The sequence below is a fragment of the Leptopilina boulardi genome, unplaced genomic scaffold (genome assembly GCF_019393585.1).
Source record: "Leptopilina boulardi isolate dan_hultmark-lab unplaced genomic scaffold, ZJU_Lbou_2.1 LbouV2_255, whole genome shotgun sequence".
Lineage (NCBI taxonomy): Eukaryota > Metazoa > Arthropoda > Insecta > Hymenoptera > Figitidae > Leptopilina > Leptopilina boulardi.
In genome coordinates this window covers 960,045-987,212 of record NW_026137813.1, presented here as the reverse complement: position 1 = coordinate 987,212, position 27,168 = coordinate 960,045, and the positions used below count along the sequence as shown (strand labels likewise).

At 22.7% G+C, this 27,168-nt stretch overlaps 4 protein-coding genes across 4 annotated transcripts; 2 read left to right on the top strand and 2 right to left on the bottom strand.

Annotated features, from left to right (window-relative positions):
• Window positions 1-15: 15 nt before the first annotated feature.
• LOC127280872 (enhancer of mRNA-decapping protein 3) lies at window positions 16-5,290 on the bottom strand. Its single transcript, XM_051304183.1, has 6 exons — window positions 5,050-5,290; window positions 4,300-4,466; window positions 2,900-3,147; window positions 2,619-2,767; window positions 2,051-2,311; window positions 16-899 (listed from the first exon to the last, which is right to left on the bottom strand). Exons 2-6 carry the CDS (start codon window positions 4,455-4,457, stop codon window positions 306-308), a joined length of 1,410 nt encoding a protein of 469 aa, XP_051160140.1. The 5' UTR covers window positions 4,458-4,466; window positions 5,050-5,290; the 3' UTR covers window positions 16-305.
• A 315-nt stretch (window positions 5,291-5,605) lies between these two features.
• Window positions 5,606-10,001, top strand: LOC127280875 (eukaryotic translation initiation factor 2 subunit 2). Its single transcript, XM_051304186.1, has 6 exons — window positions 5,606-5,773; window positions 6,364-6,621; window positions 7,740-7,896; window positions 8,357-8,547; window positions 9,391-9,675; window positions 9,754-10,001. Exons 1-6 carry the CDS (start codon window positions 5,756-5,758, stop codon window positions 9,796-9,798), a joined length of 954 nt encoding a protein of 317 aa, XP_051160143.1. The 5' UTR covers window positions 5,606-5,755; the 3' UTR covers window positions 9,799-10,001.
• Window positions 10,002-10,219: 218 nt separating this feature from the next.
• LOC127280871 (terminal nucleotidyltransferase 4B-like) lies at window positions 10,220-18,508 on the bottom strand. The gene is made up of 8 exons (XM_051304182.1): window positions 17,934-18,508; window positions 16,645-16,815; window positions 13,923-14,280; window positions 13,067-13,213; window positions 12,572-12,765; window positions 11,304-11,457; window positions 11,059-11,197; window positions 10,220-10,607 (listed from the first exon to the last, which is right to left on the bottom strand). Exons 1-8 carry the CDS (start codon window positions 18,296-18,298, stop codon window positions 10,522-10,524), a joined length of 1,614 nt encoding a protein of 537 aa, XP_051160139.1. The 5' UTR covers window positions 18,299-18,508; the 3' UTR covers window positions 10,220-10,521.
• A 387-nt stretch (window positions 18,509-18,895) lies between these two features.
• Window positions 18,896-25,411, top strand: LOC127280874 (aurora kinase C). The gene is made up of 5 exons (XM_051304185.1): window positions 18,896-19,133; window positions 19,430-19,950; window positions 22,764-22,898; window positions 24,180-24,570; window positions 25,095-25,411. Exons 2-5 carry the CDS (start codon window positions 19,442-19,444, stop codon window positions 25,191-25,193), a joined length of 1,134 nt encoding a protein of 377 aa, XP_051160142.1. The 5' UTR covers window positions 18,896-19,133; window positions 19,430-19,441; the 3' UTR covers window positions 25,194-25,411.
• Window positions 25,412-27,168: the final 1,757 nt, after the last annotated feature.

The following is a 27,168-nucleotide window of genomic DNA, read 5'->3' as shown; positions in this document are numbered from 1 at the left end:
TATTAAAGAGATACATAATAATACAGCGTTTAAAGAAGTAAAAAAAATACACAAAATTTGTCGAATCAGTTTTTTTTTTTTAAATATATAACAAGAGAAAAAAAGATTACATTCAATTATCCGCTAACTTACGATTAATATACAGTCGTTCGTTATTTTTAAAACTGATTGAAATTTTAGTGTAAAAAAAAATTGTTTGCATTCATTTGATTTAAATATTTTGTTCTCGTCGGGGGGTTTTTTTTTTTTATACATTATTAATTCAAAAGTCTCAATAACAACAATGAAGTAATATCATCAGCTTGCTAAGAATCATTTGCATGTAATGGAATAACAAATTTAGGACCAAATGGTGATCTATAAGTGATACCAACATCTGAATAGACTTTATTGGGTAAGGCGAGATTTAACAAATATAATCGTCCATTATCGGTACTGTGTGCCAATGGTAATGCACCTAATAAACTGAATTTACTTAAAACACCAGGTGTACCCGATGATGGTGGTTCTATTGCCAATATTGGCGCTCGATTATTATTTGCCCATTTTGCAACAGACGTTATTGTTCTCGGTGAATTTTCTCCACACAATGCCATTACTATTAAATCAACAACGGGCGGTAAATTTTTCACGTCTGATTCAACTTTGTTATTTGTTAATTTATATAATGATAATTCTTGTAGTAAAAAAACATCTTCGGAATTTTCAATGAATACAATTGTTTTTACACCGTGACTAGAAAGTTGACGAGCACAATTAATACCAGCGGCACCTGATCTATGTGGTCCACATAGTGCAACAACTGTTGGTCGTTGATGAGCATTATTTGGATTGAAACGATGTCCACCGCCTAATAGCTGTAGAATTATTTCTGTTCCAGCACGTCCAAATAATTCTACCTAAAAGTATTTATTTTTTTATTATTATTATTATTAAACGCTCGTAAATAGTCCATTTATTTGAATTAAGATAATTATATAATTATGAAATTTTTATTTAACTATATTTTTTATGCCTACAATTTTAATTAAGATTATTATTTTTTAATTGTTAATTTTGTTAATCAAGTGTTTTAAATTTAAATTAAATTTTTAATAGAATATATTTTAAAATTTAATCATTAACAAAAAATTTAAATGATAAACTTTGGAAATTTAATTAATTTAAAAAAAATTTTAACAAAAATTCTTCGAAATTTCAATTATTTTCTAAATTTAGTACCCTTGGTACAAAAGGGCAAAATTTTTTCTTTTTTTAAGCCCGTGTATAGGTAAATAAATAAATAAATTTACAAAAATTTTAATTAAATATTTACTACTCAATTATTATTGTTAAAAATTCAAAAAAAAAACTATTCCAAAATTTAAATATTATTTTATTAATTTTTATTTAAAATTCTTCGCCAAATCAATAATTTTTAATATTATTCAATATAGAGACGCATGACTATACCATAAAAATCATTAATTTGAATTTTCATTTTTAAAATTTTTATAAGAAATAAAATTATTTTTTCTACGAATTTTAATTTCTCGAATCACCATTTGACAGAATTTCTTTTTATACGAATTTTTACTTTCAAAAATTTGTAGCTACCGAATTTTTGTTTGGCAGAATTTTTATTTTATAATTCATTTAAAATTTATATGACTTTTTATTTAAAAGAATTTTAATTTTACAGAATTCTCATTCAATCAAATTTTATATGATTCGCATTTTTTAATTAAGAGAAATTTCAATTCACCGAATTTTCATTATGTCCGAAATTACAAAAATGTCCTAACAAACAATCGACAAAAAAGATTTCGTCACAATTTTTGAAATTGACCAATCACGATTTTCTTAATAATTTCTAATTGGTCAATTTTAAAAAAAATTGCACCGAAATTCTTTCTGTCAATTGTTTGTTTGGCCATTTTTTTTTGTTATTTCGGACAAATGGAAATTCTGTGGAATAAAAATTCGTAAAAATTCAGATAAAATAAATAAAATGAAATTATTTGAAATATTTTGAAAATTTGTTTAAATAATAAAAAAAAGAAAAACTTACTCTTCGCTCCCAAGTGATACCAAATCGATCGGCTGCACCAATTAACTGACGATGAAGATCCAAAGTGATGCTTGGAATGATTAAACCATCATCCGTGACATATTCTGTTCTATCCGGATAAGGTACGATTATTTGACGAAATGCCGCTGGCGCTGATTCAATAATATTTTCATCGTGACGATATCTCGATTTGTTTGCTTTATTAATTTCTGATTGGCGAACAATATCTGGTCTCGATGAATTTATTTCTTGCCAAACAGCCTGGAAATTATTAATATTTTTATTAGGCCTCGCATCTCACTTTAAACCACCAAAAGTCGCATTACCAAATAAACAAAAAGTTTTTTTTTTAAATTTCACTCTAAAGTAAATTAAAAAAAAAAAAATTATTAAAAACTACTTTTTTTTCTTTTATATTAATAATTTGTTTTTTTTTCACTTTTCATGTGAAAAGATTTATGGAACTTCAATCCGGTGTTCTTAATTTAAAAAAAAAAAGGAAAAGAAAACAAATTCAATTATTCCCATAAAATCAGTGATAAATTATATATTGAAAAAAATGAAATACCTCTTTGTTAAATAATGCCAAGTTTTTTTCAAAATCAAAATCTTGTTTTAAACATTGATCAATTGGCGTTCCAAATGCTTGTTCATCTCTTTCATTTCTTCTCTGCCTATGAGTCAATTTTCTTTGATTCGATTTAGATATAACTTCAGCTGAAAAAATGTAGTTAATAATTATTATAAATTACAATCATGTTCTTAAAATAATGAGAATTTTTATTAATAATAAATTAAATAATAAATTATTAATATATATAATAATTGATTGAAAATCAAAAAAAATACCTGAACTTATTCTTCCGTTTGCCGGTATTTCCATTTGAAATGTAGATTCAATAGACTTTTTCAAAGTGAATTGTGTTTGTACTTGTACCTCGGGTGGAGGTGGTGGTGTAAAATCCGATGTCGATCTACCAGCTCGCTTTGCAATTGGTCTTTTAACAATAACTCGACTTTGTGTTTCAGCATCCGCAACATTTTTACCAGCATCATCATTAATCGATATTATTGAAATTTCCAAAATATCTTTCGCGCTGCAATTTATAAGAAAATAATTTACACATTTTATTTGTTTAAATCATTTTTTATTTTTAAATGCGAGTTGCCTGCTATTTTCTCTAATAAAAAAAAAATTTTCTTGATAAAAAATCAGGATTGACACAAAAAACTATTATTGTTTATTGTAAAAAAATATATTAAAATAAATCCTTCGAAAATTACATGATTTAAAACAGTTTTCAATTGAAAATTTAATTATTGTCTAAAGTTTTTAAAAAAATTTCACCAATTTAAAATGAAAGTTCCAATTAATAATCTCCTGAAATTCAATTATTTCACAAATTTTCATTTAAAATTAATTATTTTTTTCAATAATATTCCAATCAAATCGAATAATGTGCTTAAATGGGACTTGAAAAATTTTCTTTTTTTAATGTAACATTAAATTATTTTTCAAAATTTGTTTTGGAACTGAATTGAAATCTTGAAAATTTGTCTCAGTTTAATTGGATAGTTTAAAAAGAAAAATTGTTGAAAATATTTCTGTGAAACATATTCTTATTAAGAAGAAATTAAAATTAATTAATTAATTCTTATTAAAATTTATAAATTTATTCAAAATAAAAAAATAAACTTTTTAGACTTTTCTTGTAATATAAATCGACTAAAATGACTTTTTTTTTCTTTTAAAAGTCGATTCTCGAGGTCTACAATTAATAAAAATGTAAGACAATAATTTTGAGAAGCAAAAGTTTGAATTAAAAATTTCAAAAATTATAATTCCCCCGATCTGTGGCAACCTTGATTTAAAATGTTTACTAAATTCTCGATTATATTTAATTAATTATAAAATATAATAATTTAAAGTTAGAAAAAATGCGTTTTGTTATAATATTTTTGTTACGGTACCTTTTTTCTAGGAAATAAATAAAAAAGTAGGTGACAAAAAAGCGATAGTTTTAAAATTAATTAACTTGGAAAATAATAAATTTGTATCTATTCAAATTTTGTTTAAAAAATTTGAATAAATTAAAATACGAATAATTTGAAATTTAAATCGATTAAATTTTTATAGCTAGATTAAAATTTCGTTAATTTTAAGTGAAAAAATATTTTAATCTGAATAATTTTTCAAACGATTGAATTTTTTTGATAAATTCAATGGAAAAAGAAAAAAAAATTCTTACTTTATAGTAACTCGAGATGATGAATGCGGTACACCATTGCAAAATGCTTTCGTCAACAATACTTTTTGATCATTAAAATCGACAATTTGCCCTTGATAAGTGCCTATTTCTTCAACACATGTAATTGAAACAGTGCATCCTACAAATTGTTCTGTCATTTTGAAAATCTGAGAAAGAAACATTTGTTTTTTTAAAAAAAATTTTTAATTACTCCAAAAACTTCACATTGCGCCTAATTATAAAAAAAAATTACAAAATTGTTTAAACAAAAAATAAGTAATACAATTTTAATAAACATTTTGCTAATTTATAAATAAAAAGAATTATTCAAAAATTAATCATTTTTCTCTTGTAATAAAAAGTGTTTACAAATAAATTAAAATAAGCATAGTTAAATTTAAATATTTTATACACCTACCAAATTATAAAGTTTTCAAATAAAAATTTATTTTCTCAAAACAAAAATGCAATATATATGTAATGAAAAAAAGTATAAAACATAATTTAATAAATTTTCAATATATTTTAAAATTTAAATAGTTTTTATAAATTTTATATTGCTTAAAAAAAATAATGCAATTGTTAATTTTTTCAGTTCATTGTTGAAATATTGTTTAAAAAATGAATGTAGTTTCAAAATAAAATTTAATTAATTATTTTTTAAAAAAGAATATTATTATTTCTTTATTTATAAATAATGTAAAATTTAAGAATTACAAAAATTTTAACTATACACAAAAATGATTCTACCTGTTACACAGCTTTTCTACACTGGAATAAATATTTTGTAAATACCTCTCAAAAGAGAGAAAGGAATGAACGAAAATTATTGTGAAAAGCAAATTAATAGAAACAAAATGCTCTTCTTAGAAATTGTTTAAAAAAAAATATCAAATATATATTGTAAAATTGTTGTAAAAAAAAAAAAAGTTTTCCTCTTTTTTTCCCAGTGTTTAGCAATGACAGTTCACCATGATTCACCAGGAGACTGAAGGTGTGCATGTATGTATGGTAAATATCGTAAGAATTGGTAATTCTGGTAAATAAAGCGTGAATAAGCTTAAGCTATGTCACATTACAGAGGCTTTGGCCGAAAGCGTAAACTATGTGAGTAAAAGAGATAAAAATAATTATAACTTTTTCGATTTTTGCATATTATTGTTTATCGGCTTTATATTTCCCTTTCTATAAGTTAGACAAGAACAATTAGTTTCTATCTCTTATTGTCTGACTCATGAAAATAGAGTTTTTTGTTTATGTAACGTGCTTTAAGTTATTAATTTTGAAAATAAGTTGACCAACTCAATTGAGTTTATACTTCATGGATTAACTATTTAGAAGTTTTCTGATGTAATAAAATACAATCTGGTTGGAATTTTTAATATTTTGCTTTAATATATGTATAAAAATCATTTGAATTATTTTAATTAGTGAAATCGTTAAATTTGCCCTAAAAATGTCTGAGGAAGAATCGGTAAGTAATGAAAAAACACTGAAATATTGAATCATTTTACCGCATGCATCCAAGAAAGCATGGCATGTCATTCTGCTTGTAATATATAGAGAAACTATACTGTAGGCATATAATAAAGTAATAATAATTAGTTATTTCCAAATTATATTGGAAATTATGTTGAATATTTCCCTCTATTATTATTGAAAAAAAAAAATATATTTCCAATCTAAAGAATCCGATACTATATTCATAAATAATTTGTAACATTTTTTTTTTCCTTAAGTGGGTGACATTTATTGAACCTTTCGACTCAGTTTTCATTTTTCTTGTTTCCATATTTTTATTTATTTTTTTTTTAAAGTAAATTTTGATTGTTATATTTTTAAAGAAACGGGTAAAAAAGAAGAAGAGTATTTTTCAAATTTTATCAAATTAATGTAAAATTGACAAAAAAATAAAATTTTATGAAAATGATGCTATTATGGGAATATGATACGGATATTTTAAATTACCGGTATTGGAATTAGTAATTTAGTAAATTAAAAATATTACAGTAAAATAGAGGAAATAAATGAATTTGACGTTTTTTTTTGTTTATTTAATTTTAGATGTTTGACCCAACTTTGAAGAAAAAGAAGAAGAAGAAGAAGACTCCTTTTGACATTGACGCAGCTCTTGCGGAAGGTGGAGATTTAGGTGATACTAATGAGGGTACTGGTGATAAAGAGAATCAAGAACCAGAGGCAATGAATGCAGATGATGATGAAGTTCTAGATTTAGAATCATTTGGAAAAAAGAAGAAAAAGAAAAAGAAGAAATTCAATCTTGACGAATTAGATGCAGCTCTGCCAGATTTAAAAAAAGAGGTTTATTATTTATTCAACTTTAATTAATCGTTTTTTTCTAGGTTTTTTTTTTTTTTTTTTTAAATAATTTTTGATTAATTAACAGAACTGAAATTATTTAAATCGCAATTTAAATTATTAAGTCATTTACATTTAAATCAAAAAGCCTTTAATATTAAAATTTTTTTAAAACATTTTTTTTTAATTTATATTTAAAATATTTTTTATTTTTTATTATATTATATTATTTTTTTTTATTATTTTTTATCTTTTTATCCAACTTTTTAAAAATAAAATTTGTTTTAAAACATGACTTTTTAAAGTATTTATTAAAAAATCTTTTTATGTCAAAACTATCATAAAAGTTAATAAAATATTTAAAAACAGTATCAATTTATTTGAGAAATTTTACTTTAAATTTAATATACTTACTGACGTTTGAAAAATTAAAACATTTTATTTTGGATAATTTCAATTTAAAATTTTAACTATAATTATTTACAACAAAAAATAATTTCGCAAACTTAAATCTAATAATTATTTACCAAATAAATTTTTTTAAATTCATCACGAACTATAAAACAAACAAAAAAAAATCAAAGAAATTGCGTTCTAATATATTCTAAAGAAAAAAAGTTACAGTTATCCAAACTTTACTACGAAATTATTGACTTTTTGAAAAATCTACAATTTTTAAAAAACATTAATTGTTGAACAATTTCAATTTTTACGATGCTGAAGTAAGCAATGTTTATGATAAATGATTTTTAAAGAAATAATTTTTTAGAATAAAAAATTCTATTATTTTTTGCCTGAAAAATATTTCTTGTAATTTAATTACAATTTTTCTTCTTTAATTAATTTCTAAACGTTAACCATAAACGTTGCGTACTTCAGTATCGTTAATTTTTAAATTCATAAATATTATTTTCTTCGATAAAAATATAAATATTTCCTGACGCTTGTATTACGTATAGTTTACGTATTTATTAAAAAACCAAAAAAAATCAACTTTTGAAAAATGTTACGTAAGTTAAAATAAAGAAAATAAAAAAAATCATTTTTAATTAAAAAAAATTGAATTCTTTTTCCTTAAATTATGATTTTTATCAGCTTTTTTAAATAACAATGTTTATTAGGATGCATCGGAACCACAAATGGAGGATCCCTCAGTGGATGATAATTTAGATTTGGATATGGACTTTTCGAAAACGAAGAAAAAGAAAAAGAGAAAGAAGGATCTCGAGGAACTTATTAACGAAGAGGAGAAAAAGGAAGCTGATGACACTGAAAATGGTAAATATTAAAAAAAAAAGTTATATCTATTTAAAAATGTGGATTACGAAAAGTTTGATATTTTTAAAAATTGTTATTAAAATTTATTTATCACATTTTCGTCATCCACATTTGTTGACTAATTCCTTTTTTTATATATACGATTGTATACTTTTAACATTATTTGTTAACATGCTGCACTGAATCTGAGCGAAGTGCAGAATACGGTAAGATTTATATAATGGTTGCATTATAATTAACGTCACAATAATTATTTGCAGAAAATTGTACAAAAAAATAAATAGTTTTTTGAACAAATTTATTTATATTTAACTAAATTTTAAATCCATTAAATTTATTTCAAAGTGATTAAAATGCAAAAAAAAAAGTAATTGCATTTTTTTATTTTAATTGTTTGTTATAAAAATATTCTTAATATATATATGGTATTAAAGAAAAAGAAATATTAATTTTTCTATAGTGGAAGAAAGCAATCTTTGGGTAGGATCCGACAGAGATTACACATATGATGAACTTCTTTTGCGAGTATTCAATATTATGAGAGAAAAGAATCCTGATATGGTGGCTGGAAAGAAACAGAAATTCGTCATGAGACCACCGCAAGTCGTTCGTATTGGAACGAAAAAAACATCGTTTGCCAACTTTACGGAGGTTTGTTGTTTTCTATTTTTTTTTTACATTGAATTTTTGGCGCGGTATTTTTTTCCCCATATTTAAATGTTATACTTAAAAATTCTGGATGTTAAATTGTATTTTTTTTAACTTTTCCTCAAGGAATACTAATTTTAAACTCTACATTTAAAATTGAACACCGTTAAATTAGAAATTGATAATTTTTTATTTCATTTTTTACATGGAATTTAATTCCTCTAGAATTGTACAATTTAAGAAAATAAACTTAATCAAATTTACCAAATTTAACGGTGTTCAATTTAAAATCTAAAGTTTAAAATTAATATTCCTTGAGAAAAAATTGAAAAAGTACAATTTAGCGTACTGAATTTTGTGTATATGTTTTTCTGTTTGCAAATAATAATATTTTAATATTTAATATAATATTATTATAATATATTTAATATTTTTAAATTAAATGAAAAAAAATCTATTAATTGGAAAATAATTATAATTTTTGAGGAGGAATGTACTATAACAAAAAATAAAGATTTTTTGATATTTTTGAAATATGTTAAAGTTGAATTCATTTTACGTAATTTTCTTTTGCCAATGTCTCATTAATTTTTACGATATTTATCCTGAATTCTTTGCATTTGTGACTAGTGGTAACGTAAATATATTTCAAAATTAGTTTGCTAATTTTATAAAATTGTTTTAAAATATTTTTTTTTTTTTTTTTTTATAAAAACTCGCTTGACTTCAATTTGCGACACATTTCTCCTTAAAAATATTTTTATACAAAAATTTTGTGCTATAAATTAGTGAGTTTCTCTTTTTATTATTATTATTATTATTAATTGTTATCATTGACGATTTTAGATTTGCAAAACCTTACACAGACAGCCGAAACATTTATTAGATTTTTTATTGGCTGAATTGGGAACAAGTGGATCAGTGGACGGTAACAGTCAGCTTATTATAAAAGGTCGTTTTCAACAGAAACAAATAGAAAATGTATTGAGGAGATATATTAAGGAATATGTCACATGTCACACATGTCGTTCTCCTGATACTATTCTACAAAAAGATACTAGACTTTTCTTTCTTCAGTGTGAAACTTGTGGATCTCGATGTTCAGTTGCAAGCATTAAATCTGGATTCCAAGTAAGTTATACAATTTATTATTTTATTTTGATATAAATTGATAAAATTTTATGTATTTTTTTTTTAATTCTTTTTCAGGCTGTCACCGGAAAAAGAGCTGCTATTCGTGCAAAAACTGCCTAAGCATTTTTCTACATTATTCTGTAATACAGAAATTTTTACGGGCATCGAAATTGTTTATAAATTATTATACTTTTATTGTACATCTTAATCGAGTATAATATAACAATATTTGGATGAAATAGAATTTTAAACAAAAAAAAAAATTAATTAATTTACTTTTACTTATTCTAAATTGGAAATAAAAAGAAAATTTATGCTCAATACATCAGTTTTTCAAATTAAAGAAATTATTTTTTATTTTTGAGACGATAAAATTAAAGATGAATGACAATGATGTTGATGAAAAAAACTTTCGTCATAAATTTATCTCTTATAATAAATTTATTAAATAATATATATATATATATATATATATATATATATATATATATATACCAGTGCCAGAATTTTTACAGGAAGAAATTAATAAACAATTGACATCTGAATAGCCAAAAACTTTTATTGTATTTTATACTTAAGTCATTTGAATAATATACTCGTAATACTCTTTACATGCTTTAAAGCAGCATGTGTTGCATATTATGTACAAAGCTTTTTTTTTTTATTTTTTGTAGTTTTCATAATTATTATTATTATTATTATTATTAATATTATTTTTATTATTATTAGACTTTTGGCAGAAAAGTATAATTTTTTCACATGTAGTAGTTGAGTATACAGCTCCGTCTCAATCCTGAGAGTAAAATTTTTAACCTTTTATTTAGTTATTCACAAAGGTCATTGTTATGGGAACGATGATGGTGAAAATGATGGAACTTCTTTATTTTCAGTTAAAGCATTCCTTTTTCTAAGAGTCGAAGATCTAGATCCTGAAAATTAATATTGATGAATAAAAAAAAAAAATTTGCGAATAAAATTCAAGTTACTTTTTTCCTTCGATTTTGAAAATAATTTTTTTCATTGGTTTTTTTTTTGTAAATTAAAACTTTACTTCAGAAGACAAATTCCAAACCTCGGATCGACTTTGAGATGTAAAAAAAAGACGTTTTAGTAGATTTACGGGGCGCATGGCTATCTCATAAAAATTATTATTTTCACATTTTTTAATCAAATTTTGATTAAAAAAAAAAAAAATGTTAACTTCATTGTAGAATAAAAATTTAACATAATTAATCCAAAGTTTTTAATTGAAAAAAAATTGAATTTTTTCGAGTTTTTTCAAAGCCACTCTATAGTTTCTTATAAAAATGAATTATTAAACATCACATTTATATAAAAAAAAATTTTGTTATAAAAAATTAATAAAAAAAAAATTCTTACTATGTGTTGAAGGTTTATGTGATTTTTTCCATTGAGCGTGTGTATTAGAAAGATGAGTATCTTCCGTGTTACCGTTTTTGTATTCATTTTCAGTCTTTTTTCCAACATTAGGAGAATTTTCACGGCTACTTTCAGAATCCTATTGGGAGAAAAAAACAGAGAAAAATACCAAAAGTAGAATAGAAATTATTCATATTAAATAAATTATCAAAAAATTTTCTCGACAAATTCCATATTTTATATACCGTATCACTAGCAGGTGCCGATAGTGTCGAAGCATCAGAGCCAGTAGAACTCGAAAGAGAATCCATTTCATTCACTGTTAATGGGAATGTTTCTTTGATCCATTTACGATAGTCTATCACCTCGTCAGTTACTCTAATTATTCGTCCCAAAATACTGTGAAAATGAATCAAATTATTCAACTACACAACTTTCTTCACTAAAATTCTACTAATTTTTATTTTCAAGTAATAGAGAAGAAAAAGAGTATTTGAAAAACAATTATTTTAACAAAGAAATATTTTTTACATAGTAACCGCACAAGAGAGAATTTTCGTTGTCAGGGAAATATGGCAAAAAAAAAAAAACATTTTTGTCAGGAAAATTTGGAAAATTGAACAAATTTACAGAAAATATCAATTACAATACTTTCTGTATGTGTAAAAACTAAAAAGTTTTAAGAATTTTTGCCTCTAGAAGAAAACACAGATTATCATTCACCTATTTAAAATTTTGTTACCAATTTCATCTTTTTTATAAATCAATTAATTTGCGGATGTAATATTCAAAAAATAATTTATTAGTTAAAAATTTTCTTTTTAATATTCCGTATAACTTATACTAAATTAAATGACACAAAATTCAATTTATCGAGGTGTCTACTAATTTTATTCAATAAAATTCCCGGTTATTTTCTTAGTTTTTCTTAGTTGATTTTCTATTGTCAAATTTAAATTTATTTTATTCTAACCCTAAATAAATGTACAAATTTTTTTTTTATGAAAATCATTACTTTCAAAGTTTTAAATTATTTATAAATTTTATTTTAAATCATTTATATTTTAAATTAACAGAATTTCAATTTGTCCAAATTTTAATTGATTTAAGTTTCAAATTATCACAATTTTAATTGATTAAAGTTTCAAATTATCTGATTTTTAATTTGTCCAAATTTTAATTGATTTAAATTTCAAATTATCAAAAATTTTAATTTATCCAAATTTCAATTTATGTAAAAGAAATCACTTTTTTATCACCTATTTGCGTTATATAATTCTACTTTTTATCTTTTTTCAAGAAAAAGGTACTGTGATCCTTGTTCTATTTTCTATTCTATTTTTTTTCTATTAAAATTCATTAAATTTAATAAAAAATTTTAATGACAGTAAAATGGCGGAAATTGAAAATTTTATTCTTGTGGCAACGCTGTTTTAGTAAAAAAGCTTACTAGGTTTTTGACTTTGATTAGCAGAGAAATGAAATGATTTAATTATTAAGGATTGGAACTCACCTAACTTTATGTGCATCATTTACAAGTATGTTAAGGGGGCTGACAGCTTGTGAAAGAACAAAATATGCCCAATCAAAAGCATCTTTTACATACAATGCACCATAACTACTTCGTCCAATATCATTGCCCGGTGTTAATGGATCCTCTATGCAAAGTAATGAAGGACGATGACCATCTTTCATTTCTCGTTGAACCTTTAAATTCAACATTATTTTAGTAAGCGAATATAATTTTTATTATTATCATTAAGCAACAAAATTAAAAAAAAAAATATTATTTAAATTAAAAGAAGATTTTAAAATAATTCTTTCTTTCATTTTTAACAAGTGAAACAGAAATACTTAATTTCTATAACAATTTTTGTTGCCTTTTTTTATTTCATTTACAAAATTTTTAAGTTTCTAGATTTATAATTTATTTCTGAATTTTATATTAATAATTAATTTACAAAATTATTTCAAATGATGATTATTTTTCATTTTTATTAATATTCACCTCCTCTTTAGATATGTAAGTACCACCGCCTTTAATTCGGATTCCAGTCTTTACATAATTAAATTTTCTTCCATACAATTCCAAAAATTCAATTAATAATACTCCTAAATTTGCATTTGAACTATGTGCATTTTGTCTTGGATGCAACTGAAATAAGATATTTTTAATAATTTCACATCACTTTTTTGTTTCTAATTGGAGAAAATAAAATCCTTTTTTTCAATTATTTAAAAGAAAAAGGCAATTTTTAATTTAAAAAGAAAATTTTTAAAAGGAACAATTAAAATAAAAGTCAGAATTACGACGACTCCATAGAAAAACATAATAAGGAGAAGGGGGGGGAAAGGGCAATACAGGTCTCAATATTACAATGATTACTTTACCTACGGAGAGAACAGGTGTCCATTGTTATTCAAATCAAATTTTAAAGACCTGCTTGAGGGACAGGGATTTTATCTAAACAATGACCAGGTATTTTCAGAAAGATAAAACACTCTTTTCAACAATAATTACAGTATAATTATTGCATTAAGAACTTTTGAATAAATTAAATTAGTTAATAATTAATTATTACGTAAAATAATTTTTAACTAAAATAATTTGTAACTAAAATGATTTTAATTAAAATTATGTATAACTACAACTTATTTTTAACTACGATTATTTTGAAAAAAAAAAAAAATGAATACATTAAATTCAAAATAACAAAAAATTAAACTTCTGTTTAATATTTCTTTTGTTTTCTAAAGTTTTCCTACCTTAATTTATACAATGTTGAGAGACAGGCAAAAAAAAAAAAAAAAATGAGAAACTTGAAAGACTTGAAATGAAGAAATAAAAAAATAAAAAATCTTACCTGCAAAAAACTTATAGTCATAAGAATTAAACTATAAGATGAAATACCGCCAGTAAAAACTTCATTAAGGTCACGTTGCAGTAAAAACTGTTTGAGTACCATGACTAATTTATCCAAAACTGGAAATCGTCGTTTAAATGACTTGATCAATTCTGCTGATTTTACACCACTATTCATATTAAAACTAATGTCAACTTTAATTTCAGTTTCTTTATCGGTAAGTTTAACAATAGGTACGCTAGCCTTATCTAATACTTTAATAGACGAGGGTTCAGCAATATTTTGATCTAATAAAGCACGTTCTAACGTTCTAAGTGGTAAATTAGACCAATTTCCAATTACGACCAGATCGATATCACTAAAATCAAAAAACAAAAAAAAATTCGATCTTCTTTCTTTCTATTTTTTTTTTTTTTTATGAAAATTAATAAATACAAAGTTTCTATTTAATCTTTTACGTATGAGAAATATTAAATGAAAATATTCGGACAAAGTTTTACTTAATTTATACTCCAACGTTTCGAAATTTAAATCATTTCCTCTTCGGGGGTGTCTATTAAAAATATATGAAAAATATGAAAACAAATAATTACTAATTGTAAGAAAAATTAAATTTAAAAAAAAGGAAGATAAATGAGAACCAACAGCGATTTAGTGCTAATAGTTTAACAGGGTGTCTACTAATTTCGTTCAACAAAATTCCCGATTATTTCCTAATTTTTCCAAATTTATTTTTACTTTTCAAATTTAAATCTTTTTCTTGTATGCATTGAATAAATCTACAAATATCTACGAAAAATTGACTATATTTTATGAAAATAATTGTTTTTTTAAGTTTATATTATTTACTTTTACTTTAAATGTTACATAATTCGATGCAAAAAAAATTCCATTTTAATAAATTAACAACTTACTTTGAAAAAAAAAAAAATTTTCAAAAAATGACTTTTTTTCCTTCTTGATTAAGTATAACCCTTTAATGTTAGACTTCGAAACAAAATGATCTAAAGTTCAAAATATTCCTTATGTTTCTAGCTTTCATATCCATAAGGAAAATTTGTGCACTTGGTGTTAACTTACTCAGTATTTCTGAAATTGTTTCTCGTTATTTATTGGTGAAAAAAGTAATTTTTTCAAGACAAACTAATATATTATTAAAATAATAAAACTTGATTCAAACGTAAGTAAGAAAAATCCCGTTTTGACGTAAAATTCCCGGTTTTTCCTGTTAGTAGACACCTAGTTATAATAATAATAATTTTTTTACTGTTTAAAAATTATTTACAGAATACTTAAAAGTTTCTATACAGTTTAGAAGAAAAAAATTCTTACTTTATTTTATGAACAAAAAACAAAATTTGTACCACAATAACCCTAACATTTTTTCTATAAAGTTTAGAATTTTTATTTAAGCATAGAACAAAAAAAATTTCGATTTTCGTACCATAATAGCCTCGGATTGGATTTTATTTATTTTAACAATGCACGAACTAAGAATGAAAAATGTCCTTTCGTGTATATATGTGCACTACAATGAGAAAGTGAAAAAAAAAGAAACAATAATAATAAAAAGAAAAGAGAAAAATATTAATAAAAAGAAAAAAATACTAATAATTATTTTTGTTTATTAAAATAATTATGACAAAATTATACGGTTGGTAAAGTAAATTAAAAATTGGTAAACTAATATTTAAAAATTAATTTCCGAAAATAGAAAATAAATTTGTTTAAAGAAACGTCAAAGACTTTATAATATAAACAATTTAATTGTTATAAATAAGAGGAAATGAACGAGGAATGATATATTGTAAAACTTAAAAAGTTTACAAAAAACATAAATTTTATCTTTATCTTAAAAAAAAAGCTAAAACTAAAACATAGACATTAACCAAAAATAATAAAAATAAATGGAATGATAATAAAAACAAAATAAACTGATCGGAATTATAGTAAAAAATGTTAATGATAAGAAAAAAATTTAATAAATTAAACATAGGGATAAAATACCAAATAAAATTAATAAAAAATTTAATTAAAATTATTAAAATTTAATAATAAAAAGAACAATAAACTATAATAATAGAATAAATAATAAAATGTTAAAATAATAAATAAAGAAAATAATAAAATAATAATAAAGTAAATAATACTAAAAAAATATGAGCCAAAAGTTTTAAACGTTCAAATGAACGAAATTTTTTTTGCAACTATTTTAAGTAAGAATATTATTACAAAATATTGTTTTAAATATGTAAAAAGAAGTTATTAATTTATTAATTGTTTAATTTACTGTTTTATTTTAAATTGACATCATAATTTTTAATAATTTATAGATTCAAAAAAATTATTCGTTCATTTAAACGTTTAGAACTTTTGGCTTATAATAATATACTAAAAATAAATAAAATACTAAATTATTAAAAAAATAAAATAAAGAAATAAAGTAAATAAATAATAAAAAAAGAATCCCTCAGCAGGAAATCATTAAGATTTCGAAACGTTGTAGTAAACTAATTAAAATTATTTGTCCGATTATTTTCGCTTATTTTCATTTCTCTTTAAACAAAAACTTGAAATTTTTTTTTAAATCCATTTGATTTGTTTTAATTTATGAAAAAAAATTCTTGCAAGTAAATTAATTTAATTTTAATTTTATACATATTTTAAATTAGATACATAAATTTTCTGTAAAAAAAAATTAAAAATTAAAATTTTTTTTTACCTTGTTGGCAAGTATAATCCAGTTCTAAAACTTCCAAATACTTCTACTTTGGAATCGGGCCACAATTCATTAATAATTTGTTCTATTCTTTTAACTACACGCAGTCGTAAATTATGTTCTTCTGTAGACGGACACATATATGCAAAGAAATCTTCAATTTCTTCATGAAGTCTGTTGGAATCGGTAAAAAATTATCATTCAATAAGATTTGAAAATAAATTTACATTTTATGTTTAAATAATTTTTTTTTTTTAAATAAATTAAAGAAATAATATAATTTTTATTAAAATTTTTTTTTTAAATTTATTTATTTAATTTATTAAAATTATATTATATATTAAATTAAATCTAATTAAAATAAACTCTTAATATTATATTTGGGGTTTTTTTTAATTTAATTAATATAAATTTATTTAAAATTAAATTTCTAAATAATATTCTAAATAATCAATAATAAAAATGTTTAAAAATTATGTAAACAATAATTGATTGATAATAAAAATTAAAACAAACCTTTAATTATTTTTTTAAAAATGACAAAATTTAATATAATTTTTTTTTGTTTTTAAATATTTCATGAATTATTTATTAACATTTTTTTTAAAAATTGATTTTATTATAAAAATTGTCTTGTGAAAAAATATCAAGAAAAATATTGATTATTTTAACAATATAGTTAAATTGGTTTATAATTATTATTGTTTACTTCTTTTGTTGAAAGGTCAAATAAGACATAAGATTTTTAAAATATTTCCTAAGCATTAAAGAAACTAAAACTAATGGGTTTTCATATCAGAAGCATATATTTAATAACTATTTTTAATTATTTTCTATGTTTATATATTTTCGAAAAAAATTTTTTCTACTTTATAAATATATAAAACTTCTATATAATGATACATTTATCAATTGACACTTGTGGTAAAATTTTTCAAAAAAAAAAAAAAAAAAAAGTAATTATCTATTTTAACTATACACTAACATATTTTGCAAATAAATGAGAATATGTAATTAATTTTATCGATGACTAATATACTATTTTCCTTATATTGATTAAATACATGATTATAGTTGTAATTTAAATATATTTCATTATGAAAATAAAATATTTGTTTTTATTATTAAATGTGACTTTTTTAAAGATCGGTAAAATCAAAATCTTATGCCAAAACGAAGAACACGTGAATGACATAACCTATATGCGACATTTTTTTTTTTTTTTTTTTTTAATATACTTAATAGCGAAATTATTAATAAGCAAATAAAATATTTGTCAATAATTAGCTCACCCTATAACACCTTTGGAATAATGTTTGTTTGGAATTCGCCAGGGACATCCACCATATGCACCAACTAAAGCATTATAATTATAGTTCATTCCGTAAGTACTAGCACGATTATCGTTTTTCCTTCTAGAAGGATTGTAATAGTTATTACAACTATTGTGTGGGAGACGATTAATTCTATCTTCACTAAGACGATTATAGTTGTCGGTCAATGAGTTGTCTTGTTGAATTTTATTACCCATTGCACACGAAATGTCGAGCTTAGATGTTAATATATCTAAGCCCTTTTCAGCTTCCCAAATATGTAACCACAAATCTTTTGCAGGACCGAATTGTTCTGGTTGATGCCAACCAATCGTGGGATCCATATGAAAAATACTAATTTTTAATTTATTTCTAAAAAAAACTTCATAAATGTATAATTTTTACCGAATTCAAAAATTAAATAAGTTCTTTATTTTTTTCTAAATCTTTTCGATATTGGAGTTTAATGAAGTGTACATACTAGCTTTTAAAACATTGAAATATAATACTGGGAGCCCAAAAAGACAAGCTCTCTTTTTGTCTCTTTTGCACGGTTAAAATATATTCATTAAGGTCTAATTCACATGTGTAAAAATTGCGAATTTTTTTTTTTTTTACAGTAGAAACCCCGCGAATTATGAAAAGATGAATTCCCATTTAGTTTAAGCTTGTTTCACATTGCTGAGAATGGCGCAAGTGATTGGACGGTAAGGCTGCAGTCGCATGACAGCGTTTTGCGTTGCGTTTTGTCACTAGACCATGAGTGTAAAAGAGATGCAGATATATGTTTGCTATGTTTACACTCAGGGTCTAGTGACAAAACGCAACGCAAAACGCTGCCATGGGACTGCAGCCTAATTTTCACGGGGAAAATATAACCAGCCAATCAACTGGTTCCGAGAAGATGAAAAAAATCACTATTTTTTACCTTCCCATCCTTGTTCTCAGTTTTGTCGATTTAAATGCCCTCAAAACCGTTAAACAAAGTTTCAAATGAAACGCTCATTTTGTAATAAAAAAACAGTAATTTAACAATTATATGTGACTTTTTTTTATACAATTAAACAAGTTAAAATTATTGTTAACGCGTAAATTTTCTTTTAATTCAATCATTGTCTCGGTTAAATTGTCAGTGTTGTAAAATTCTTGTTAAATTTACACTCAACTGTCTGCATATAGGTATGTTGTCACTTTAAATGATTGTAAATAAATGTTTAAAGTGTATTTCAATTATTTTTTAAAGAGAAAAGAATTGAAAATCAAATTTAAAAAAAAATTGTATTCATTAAAAATTGTTTCTGTCAGTCTATAGAAATGATTTATTTTCTAGTCTTTTAATTTAACCTTTAGTGATCCTTTACAATTATTGTCGAAAGTTTGTAAAATTTATATTCTTAAATCTATTTCTTTATTATTCGAAAAATATTTTTAGAATTTTTTTTTTAATATTGTTATTTTTTTTTTTTTTAATACAGTTAATATCGGAAATGTTGAAAGGAAAGGAAAATGCCATTCATGTAGGAAATTATAGTGCTCATGATAAGGGAAAATCATTAAAGGGAAAAAATCCTGTAAATGAAAAAGAAATGATCAAAAATACATCGGAGACAAATAATGATAATATATTAAAAAATTCAATTAAAAATAATCATACATTACATAATAATGAAAATAAATCTAAAGTAACAACGCCAGAATTAATGCCACCTCCAAAATTGCAATCTGCACCAAAATTGACAGAATCAAGTGAACAGAAAAATAAAATTAGTGAAAAAGAAAGTACTGATAAAATGAAAGAGAGTTCAAAAAAATGGATGTTAACTGATTTTGATATTGGTAAACCATTAGGTAAAGGAAAATTTGGAAATGTTTATTTAGCTAGACATAAAGATACATCATTTATTGTTGCAATGAAGGTACTTTTTAAGGATCAAGTAATGAAAGCTGGCGTTGAACATCAAGTGCGACGTGAAATTGAAATTCAAACACATCTAAGGTGAGAGAGTTTTTAATTATTTTCAATTTATCTATTTAATAAAAATATTTTTTCTAAAATATACGAAAAATTAAAAGAAAAAAAAAAAAAAAACATTTATGTCATATACAATTTAGAGCAATTTCATAATATCTGATCACAAGAATTTTTTATGAGTGGAGCAATTTTATTGAAACCTTGTGAATATGTTCCTTTATTTGTACAAAATGAAAGTCCACAAATAATTTTTCAAAATTTTCAAAATTTTTTGAGATATCTCTAATTAAAAATTTATGTCATTTAAAAAAAAAAACATGTAACTTTTTTTCTTGTTATCCAAATGAGATCAATTTTTTTTTCAAATTTCTCACAAAAAGATGATATTTTAAGAGGGTCAGTCCACTGACTTTCGTCTAATAGTGGTTGCGACCAAATTTTAAAAAATCTAGTTTTAATATAGGATGTGAAACTCGATGATTCCCTGAGTTCATTAACCATAATATTATGGTAAAAATTTTATTCCCTTTAAAAATATTAAATATCAAAAGTAGGAGGTTCACAATGTGATTTTGTAACCTTAAATTTTTCAATTTTTTTAAAAACGCTATTATTAAAAAACTATTAAAAATTACATGTTGGAACGAAAGAATTATTGCAAAAATTTATTATTTTTGGATGATATACGATTTTTAAAAAAATTTTATTTAAATATTCTCAAGATTTTTATTTACTTATAACTTTTTTGTCGGTGCTCCGAAAAAATTGAGGTTTTGCACAAAGATTTTTTATAATATTCTTTACCTTCTATTAAAATCTTACGAAGGTGTTTTGCTTCGTTTTGGAGATATTAATTTTCAAAATTTTTTATTTAAAAAGGTTAATTAAAGGACTTGAAGTTAACTGATCAATTTGAAATCGCTACATTTTAATATATTTTTATAAAAAATGGAGCAGTTTGAATTTACTTAGTTAACTTCAAGTCCTTTAATTAACCTTTTTAAATAATAAATTTTGAAAATTAATATCTCCAAAACTAAGCAAAACACCTTCGTAAGATTTTAATAGATGGTAAAGAATATTATAAAAAATCTTTGTGCAAAACCTCAATTTTTTCGGAGCACCGACAAAAAAGTTATAAGTAAATAAAAATCTTGAGAATATTTAAATAAAATTTTTTTAAAAATCGTATATCATCCAAAAATAATAAATTTTTGCAATAATTCTTTTGCTCCTCTGTGCAGAATAAAGTGATTTATGTTTTTGGTGAGTTCCAACATCTAATTTTTAATAGTTTTTTAATAATAGCGTTTTTAAAAAAATTGAAAAATTTAAGGTTACAAAATCACATTGTGAACCTCCTACTTTTGATATTTAATATTTTTAAAGGGAATAAAATTTTTACCATAATATTATGGTTAATGAACTCAGGGAATCATCGAGTTTCACATATATTAAAACTAGATTTTTTTAAAATTTGGTCGCAACAACTATTAGACGAAAGTCAGTGGACTGACCCTCATGAAAAAAAAAAATTTTTTTGCCCGGAAAAAATGCAAAAAAAAAATTTTGAAATCATTTTTTGAAAAAACTACCTCTTCGATTTCAAAAATTTTTTTTTCTACTTATTGCCTATGATGTTAAGAATAACTTCTCTAATTTTCATAATATAATACAATATGTCTGAACGCAGAATTGCATAGGGATTACGAATTTGATACTGAAAATTAGTGCTCTTATTTAAAAAAACCACTTTTTTCATTGTATGGCCCAACATTGGGCCTCGGACCCAATTTTTTGGTTTCAATGATGTAGATCTTTTTGTTTGGAACAACTTTTGTCTTGAACATTTTTTACGAAAATTCGTACTTTTCGAGATATTTGCAAGTTTCCATACTATATAATGGACGTGAAAACTAAGATGCGCGCGTCCCGCCGCGCCGCACGGGACGTTTTAATTTTTTTTCTCGCAAAGTTCTTGCTGTTCCATTATGAAAATTAGAGAAGTTATTCTTAACATCATAGGCAATAAGTAGAGAAAAAAATTTTTGAAATCGAAGAGGTAGTTTTTTTAAAAAGTGAATTCAAAATTTTTTTTTGCATTTTTTCCGTGCAAGAAAAAATTTTTCAAAAGTTCATTTTTGTATTTGTTTTTTAATGAATACTTAAACGATAAATTTAATAATAAAAGCATAAGAAAATATTTATATTTTTATCAAAGAAAATAACATTTTTTCGTATTAAAAATTAATACTATTTAACAATTAATGTTTTTTAAAAATTTTTGATGATTTTTAAAAAGTCAATAATTCCTTATTAAAGTTTGAATAGAGAACTATTTTTTTTAGGATATATCAGAACTTATATATACAAATTTTTAACTAAAATTATCAAAATAGAAATGCTTTGATTTTGTCAGTGAAAAATAATTAAAATTGTAAGAGAAGTTCAATTTTTTTGGATTTAAATAATAATTTAAATGTAAATAGTCCTTTGAAACTTAAAAAAAAATTTTGTTCTCACTTTCACGACTTTACGAATTTTTTTTTCTGCTTTCTGACAAATAATTAAATAATTACATTTTGTTCCCTTTGTAGTCTATCAAAAAATATTTACACCAAGCGGAATATTTATATATTTTAATAATTAAAAATTTTTATTCATTAAAAACGATCGATTGGTATAACAGATTCTGAATTGATATAATTACCCTGTTTGACGGAATTAAAAATTTTCAATAAAATTGAAATTTTCGAAAATTAGTTTCTAGTTTAGAAAATGATTACCTTTATTTTTAAAAAATATTTAATTTTAACTTCTTTTTTTTTTACTTTCAGACATCGTAATATTCTTCGAATGTATGGTTATTTCCATGACGATAAGCGGATTTATCTCATTTTAGAATATGCACCAAAAGGAGAATTGTACAAAGAATTAAATAGTCAAGAGAATAAAAGATTTAATGAAGTTAGGTAAGTTAATTTAAAAGAAAAATACTTATTAATATTAATTAAATTAATTTACTATTAGGGCCATTTTCACCAACTCCGGTTAAAAGTTAATCACCGATTAAATTCCAAAACAACCAATTATAAGCGGTTAAATTGGCTTTAATTGCTGATTAACTTTTAAACGGATTTGGTGAAACTGACCCTTAATCTTCTATTATATTAAGTTAACAAATTCGATTTAAAAATATTAATTATCAAAAGTAGGAGGTTCACGATGTGACTAAAAACATAAATCACTTTATTCTGCACACAGGAACGAAAGAATTATTGCAAAAATTTATTATTTTTGGATGATATACGATTTTAAAAAAAATTTTATTTAAATATTCTCAAGATTTTTATTTACTTATAACTTTTTTGTCGGTGCTCCGAAAAAATTGAGGTTTTGCACAAAGATTTTTTATAATATTCTTTACCTTCTATTAAAATTTCACGAAGGTGTTTTGCTTCGTTTTGGAAATATTAATTTTCAAAATTTTTTTATTTAAAAAGCTTAATTAAAAAACTTGAAGTTAACTAACCAAATTCAAACTGCTCCATTTTTTATAAAAATATATTAAAATGTAGCGATTTGAATTTGGTCAATTAACTTTAAGCATTTTAATTAACCTTTTTAAGTAAAAAATTAAAAAATATAATATCTACAAAACGAAGCAAAACACCTTCGTGAAATTTTAATAGAAGGTAAAGAATATTATTAAAAATCTATGTGCAAAACCTCAATTTTTTCGGAGCACCGACAGTTATAAGTAAAAAAAAAATTTGTGAAATTCTTTAAAGAAAATTTTTTTCAAAATCATATATTATCTAAAAATAATAAATTTTTGTAATAATTCTTTCGTTTCTATGTGCAGAATAAAGTGATTTATGTTTTTGATAAGTTCTAACATTTAATTTTTAATAGTTTTTTTTTAATAATATCATTCTTAAAAAAAAAATTGAAAAATTTAAGGTTACGAAATCACATCGTGAACCTCCTACTTTTGATAATTAATATTTTTTTTAAAGGGAATAAAATTTTTACCATAATATTATTGTTTAATGAACTCAGGGAATCATCGAGTTTCACATATATATTAAAACTAGATTTTTCTTAAAAATTTCGTCGCAACCACTTTCGAAAGTCAGTGGAATGACCCTAAAAATTAATATTTTTCATTAATTCTCATATGTGATTTATTTAATTGATTTTTTACTGAAAAAGAAAGAAAGAATTATTAAAAATTGATTATCTTTTTACAGAACAGCTACTTATATAACACAATTGGCCGACGCTTTGAAATATTGTCATAAACGAAAAGTTATACATCGCGATATAAAGCCGGAAAATTTATTACTTGGTCTTCATGGTGAATTGAAAATAGCTGATTTTGGTTGGTCCGTTCATGCTCCCTCATCGCGAAGAACAACATTGTGTGGAACTTTAGATTATTTACCACCAGAAATGGTTAAAGGATTAACGCACAATCACACTGTTGATTTATGGGGTATTGGTGTTTTGTGCTATGAGTGCTTAGTTGGAGAGCCTCCATTTTTAGCAAAAACATACGAAGATACTTATGTAAAAATCACAAAAGCACGATATAATTGTCCCTCATATGTCAGTGAAGGAGCGCAAGATTTAATTAAAAAGGTAAATTGTTTTTTTCTTCATTTATTATTTGAATAAGTCAACACTTTTAGAAGTAACGAAATTTTGGAATTTTCTTTTTTATATTTATAAAAACTTTTTTTTTTTACTATTCTCGACTTTTTTTTTAGCCAAAAATGGAACTATACTTTTTTTTTGCAAATTCAGAATTAAAAATCAGAATTAGACTTTAGAATTGAAAATTTACTACAGAGTAAATTAAATTACATTAAGTACATTAAAAATTATTTGTTGTTTCTTTCTAAAGAAACAAATTTTAATTTTATATATATTGTCAATTTGTTTGTTAAAAAAAAAAAAAAAAAAAATAATAATTTAAAAATCGAATTCTAAAAACAAGTATTTCTAAAACTTTATTGTTATTATTATTATTATTATTATTATTATTATTATCAGTATTATAATTTTAAAATTAAAATTTTTAAACTTATAAATCTTTACAATTGAATTAAATTTTGTGAATAATTTAAAAATTAAAAATATTCTGCTATAATTTTTTTTTCTAGCTATTAGTAGTTGATCCCGATCGTCGACTGAGTTTAGATGGAATTCTTAATCATCCGTGGATTGTTGAAAATCGTACAACCGAACCGACACCAACATGAAGAGTAACAAAAATACAGTATGTTATACAAATAATTGAATGTAATGTATGAATCTAATGTTTTTTTAAAAATATTTTTTTAATGGTTATATATATAAAAAATTATGTTCCTTAATAACTCGTTATAGAATTAAAAAAAGAATTTTTTTTTTTTTTTGTTAGTCATATTTTTCCAGACTTTTTTTTTCTTTATCACAAATAAATTTTTTATACAAGAAACACTGTGTTAATGTATTTTCTTTTATTTCTCTCCTAATTTTATTCTATTTATATTTTGTTGTTTTTTCTTAAAAATTTCTTTCTTCAAAGTCAATATAATTCCTTAAATTATATAATAATAAAATGCTTGGTCTGTCCTTCTGTCCTAACTTGAAGTTGGCCTTTTCTGATTTCACGTGTTTTTTTGAATAGTAATCTTATGACTTATCAAATTTTGACAATTCTTTTTCTCATTTTTGCCAAAGTTGTATAATTGTGTTTCCAAATTTCGGAATAAGTTTCTTTAAAATTCCAAATTCGAAAATTCAATTCACGAAGCTGAAGTACACAACGTTTACCAACGAAATTTTTTTTAAAGTTGTATATAGATTCAAAAATTGTATACAAATATACAAAAAATTTATGATGAGGAAAAAGATGCGCCAGGAAATTTCGTACAAGATAGTAATTTGAAAAAAATTAATTTTTAAGGTACCAGGGGCCAATGAATACCTATTAAATATTAATTATAAAAACACAGGCCTCGAATCAACTTAAAGACACAAAAAAGTCGTTTTAGTCGATTTATATTCCAAAAAAAAGTGGACTTGTTTTTTATCAAAATATTTTACAGATTTTTAAATAATTTTTTTTTTTAATAATAATCCTTTTCGAAGGGTTAAAGTTGAAATTTTTGGAAATAATTAAATTTCAAAAGATATTGTTAATTTTCAAACAATTATTAAATTTTACAGAACTAAAAATAATTTATCAAACAATTTTTGGAAAACATTTTTTAAATTTAATTGAATTTTCAAAGATTTAAAATTGAGATTTTCTTAATTAATTGAAACATTAAGTGATTTTTAATTAAAATTTTAGATGATTTCACTAAAAATTTATTAGAAAATGCGGACAAAATACAATAATTTGAAAATCATTTTTAATTGAAAAATGGTTTCAGATAGTTGAATTTTCAAAGAATATTATTAAAATAGTTAAAAATAATTGAATTTCCTTAGAGTTATAATTGAAATTATTAAATTTCAACAAAAAAAATTTCGATGGAAAATTTTAGAAATAATTAAATTTTAGACGCTTTTAAATTCAAATTATTGAAAATTCAATTAATTTTAAATTAAAAATTTTGGATAATTATTGGATTTTTAATTGATTTTGAATTAAAATTTCGGGTAATAATTGAATTTTAGTTTATTTTGAATTGAAATTTTTAAAAAATAATTCAATTTTATTGTAATATTTTTTTTTTAATTATAAACAATTGTTAAATTTCATGAAAATTTTAATTAAAAAATAATTTTGATATAATTGAATTTGTGATGTATTTCATTAAAATTATTAAAAATAGTTAATTTAGTGAAGAATCATTTTAGTTCAAAATTTGTTAAATAATTGAATTGAAGAAGATCTGAAGAAGATTTACATTTTATACTAAAAAAAGGTATTTTATTTACATTTTTTTTTCAAATGTAAAAAAAATGTCGCATTTTATTAAAAGAAGTCGATAAAAGTCGGAAAAAGTCGTATAATCCGAGGCCTGTAAACATTTAATTTTCATTATTATCATTTAATATGTAATAATATTCTAATAAATTAAATTATTATTGATAATATTAATCTTTAATTTCTTTATAAAAAACAATGAAATACTCAATTTGGCGCGCTTGCGCGCGTTTAATTTTGCTAGTTTTATAATATAATAAATGGATAAATTATTTTAATATAAAGTTTTTTATATTTTTCTAAAAAAAAAATTG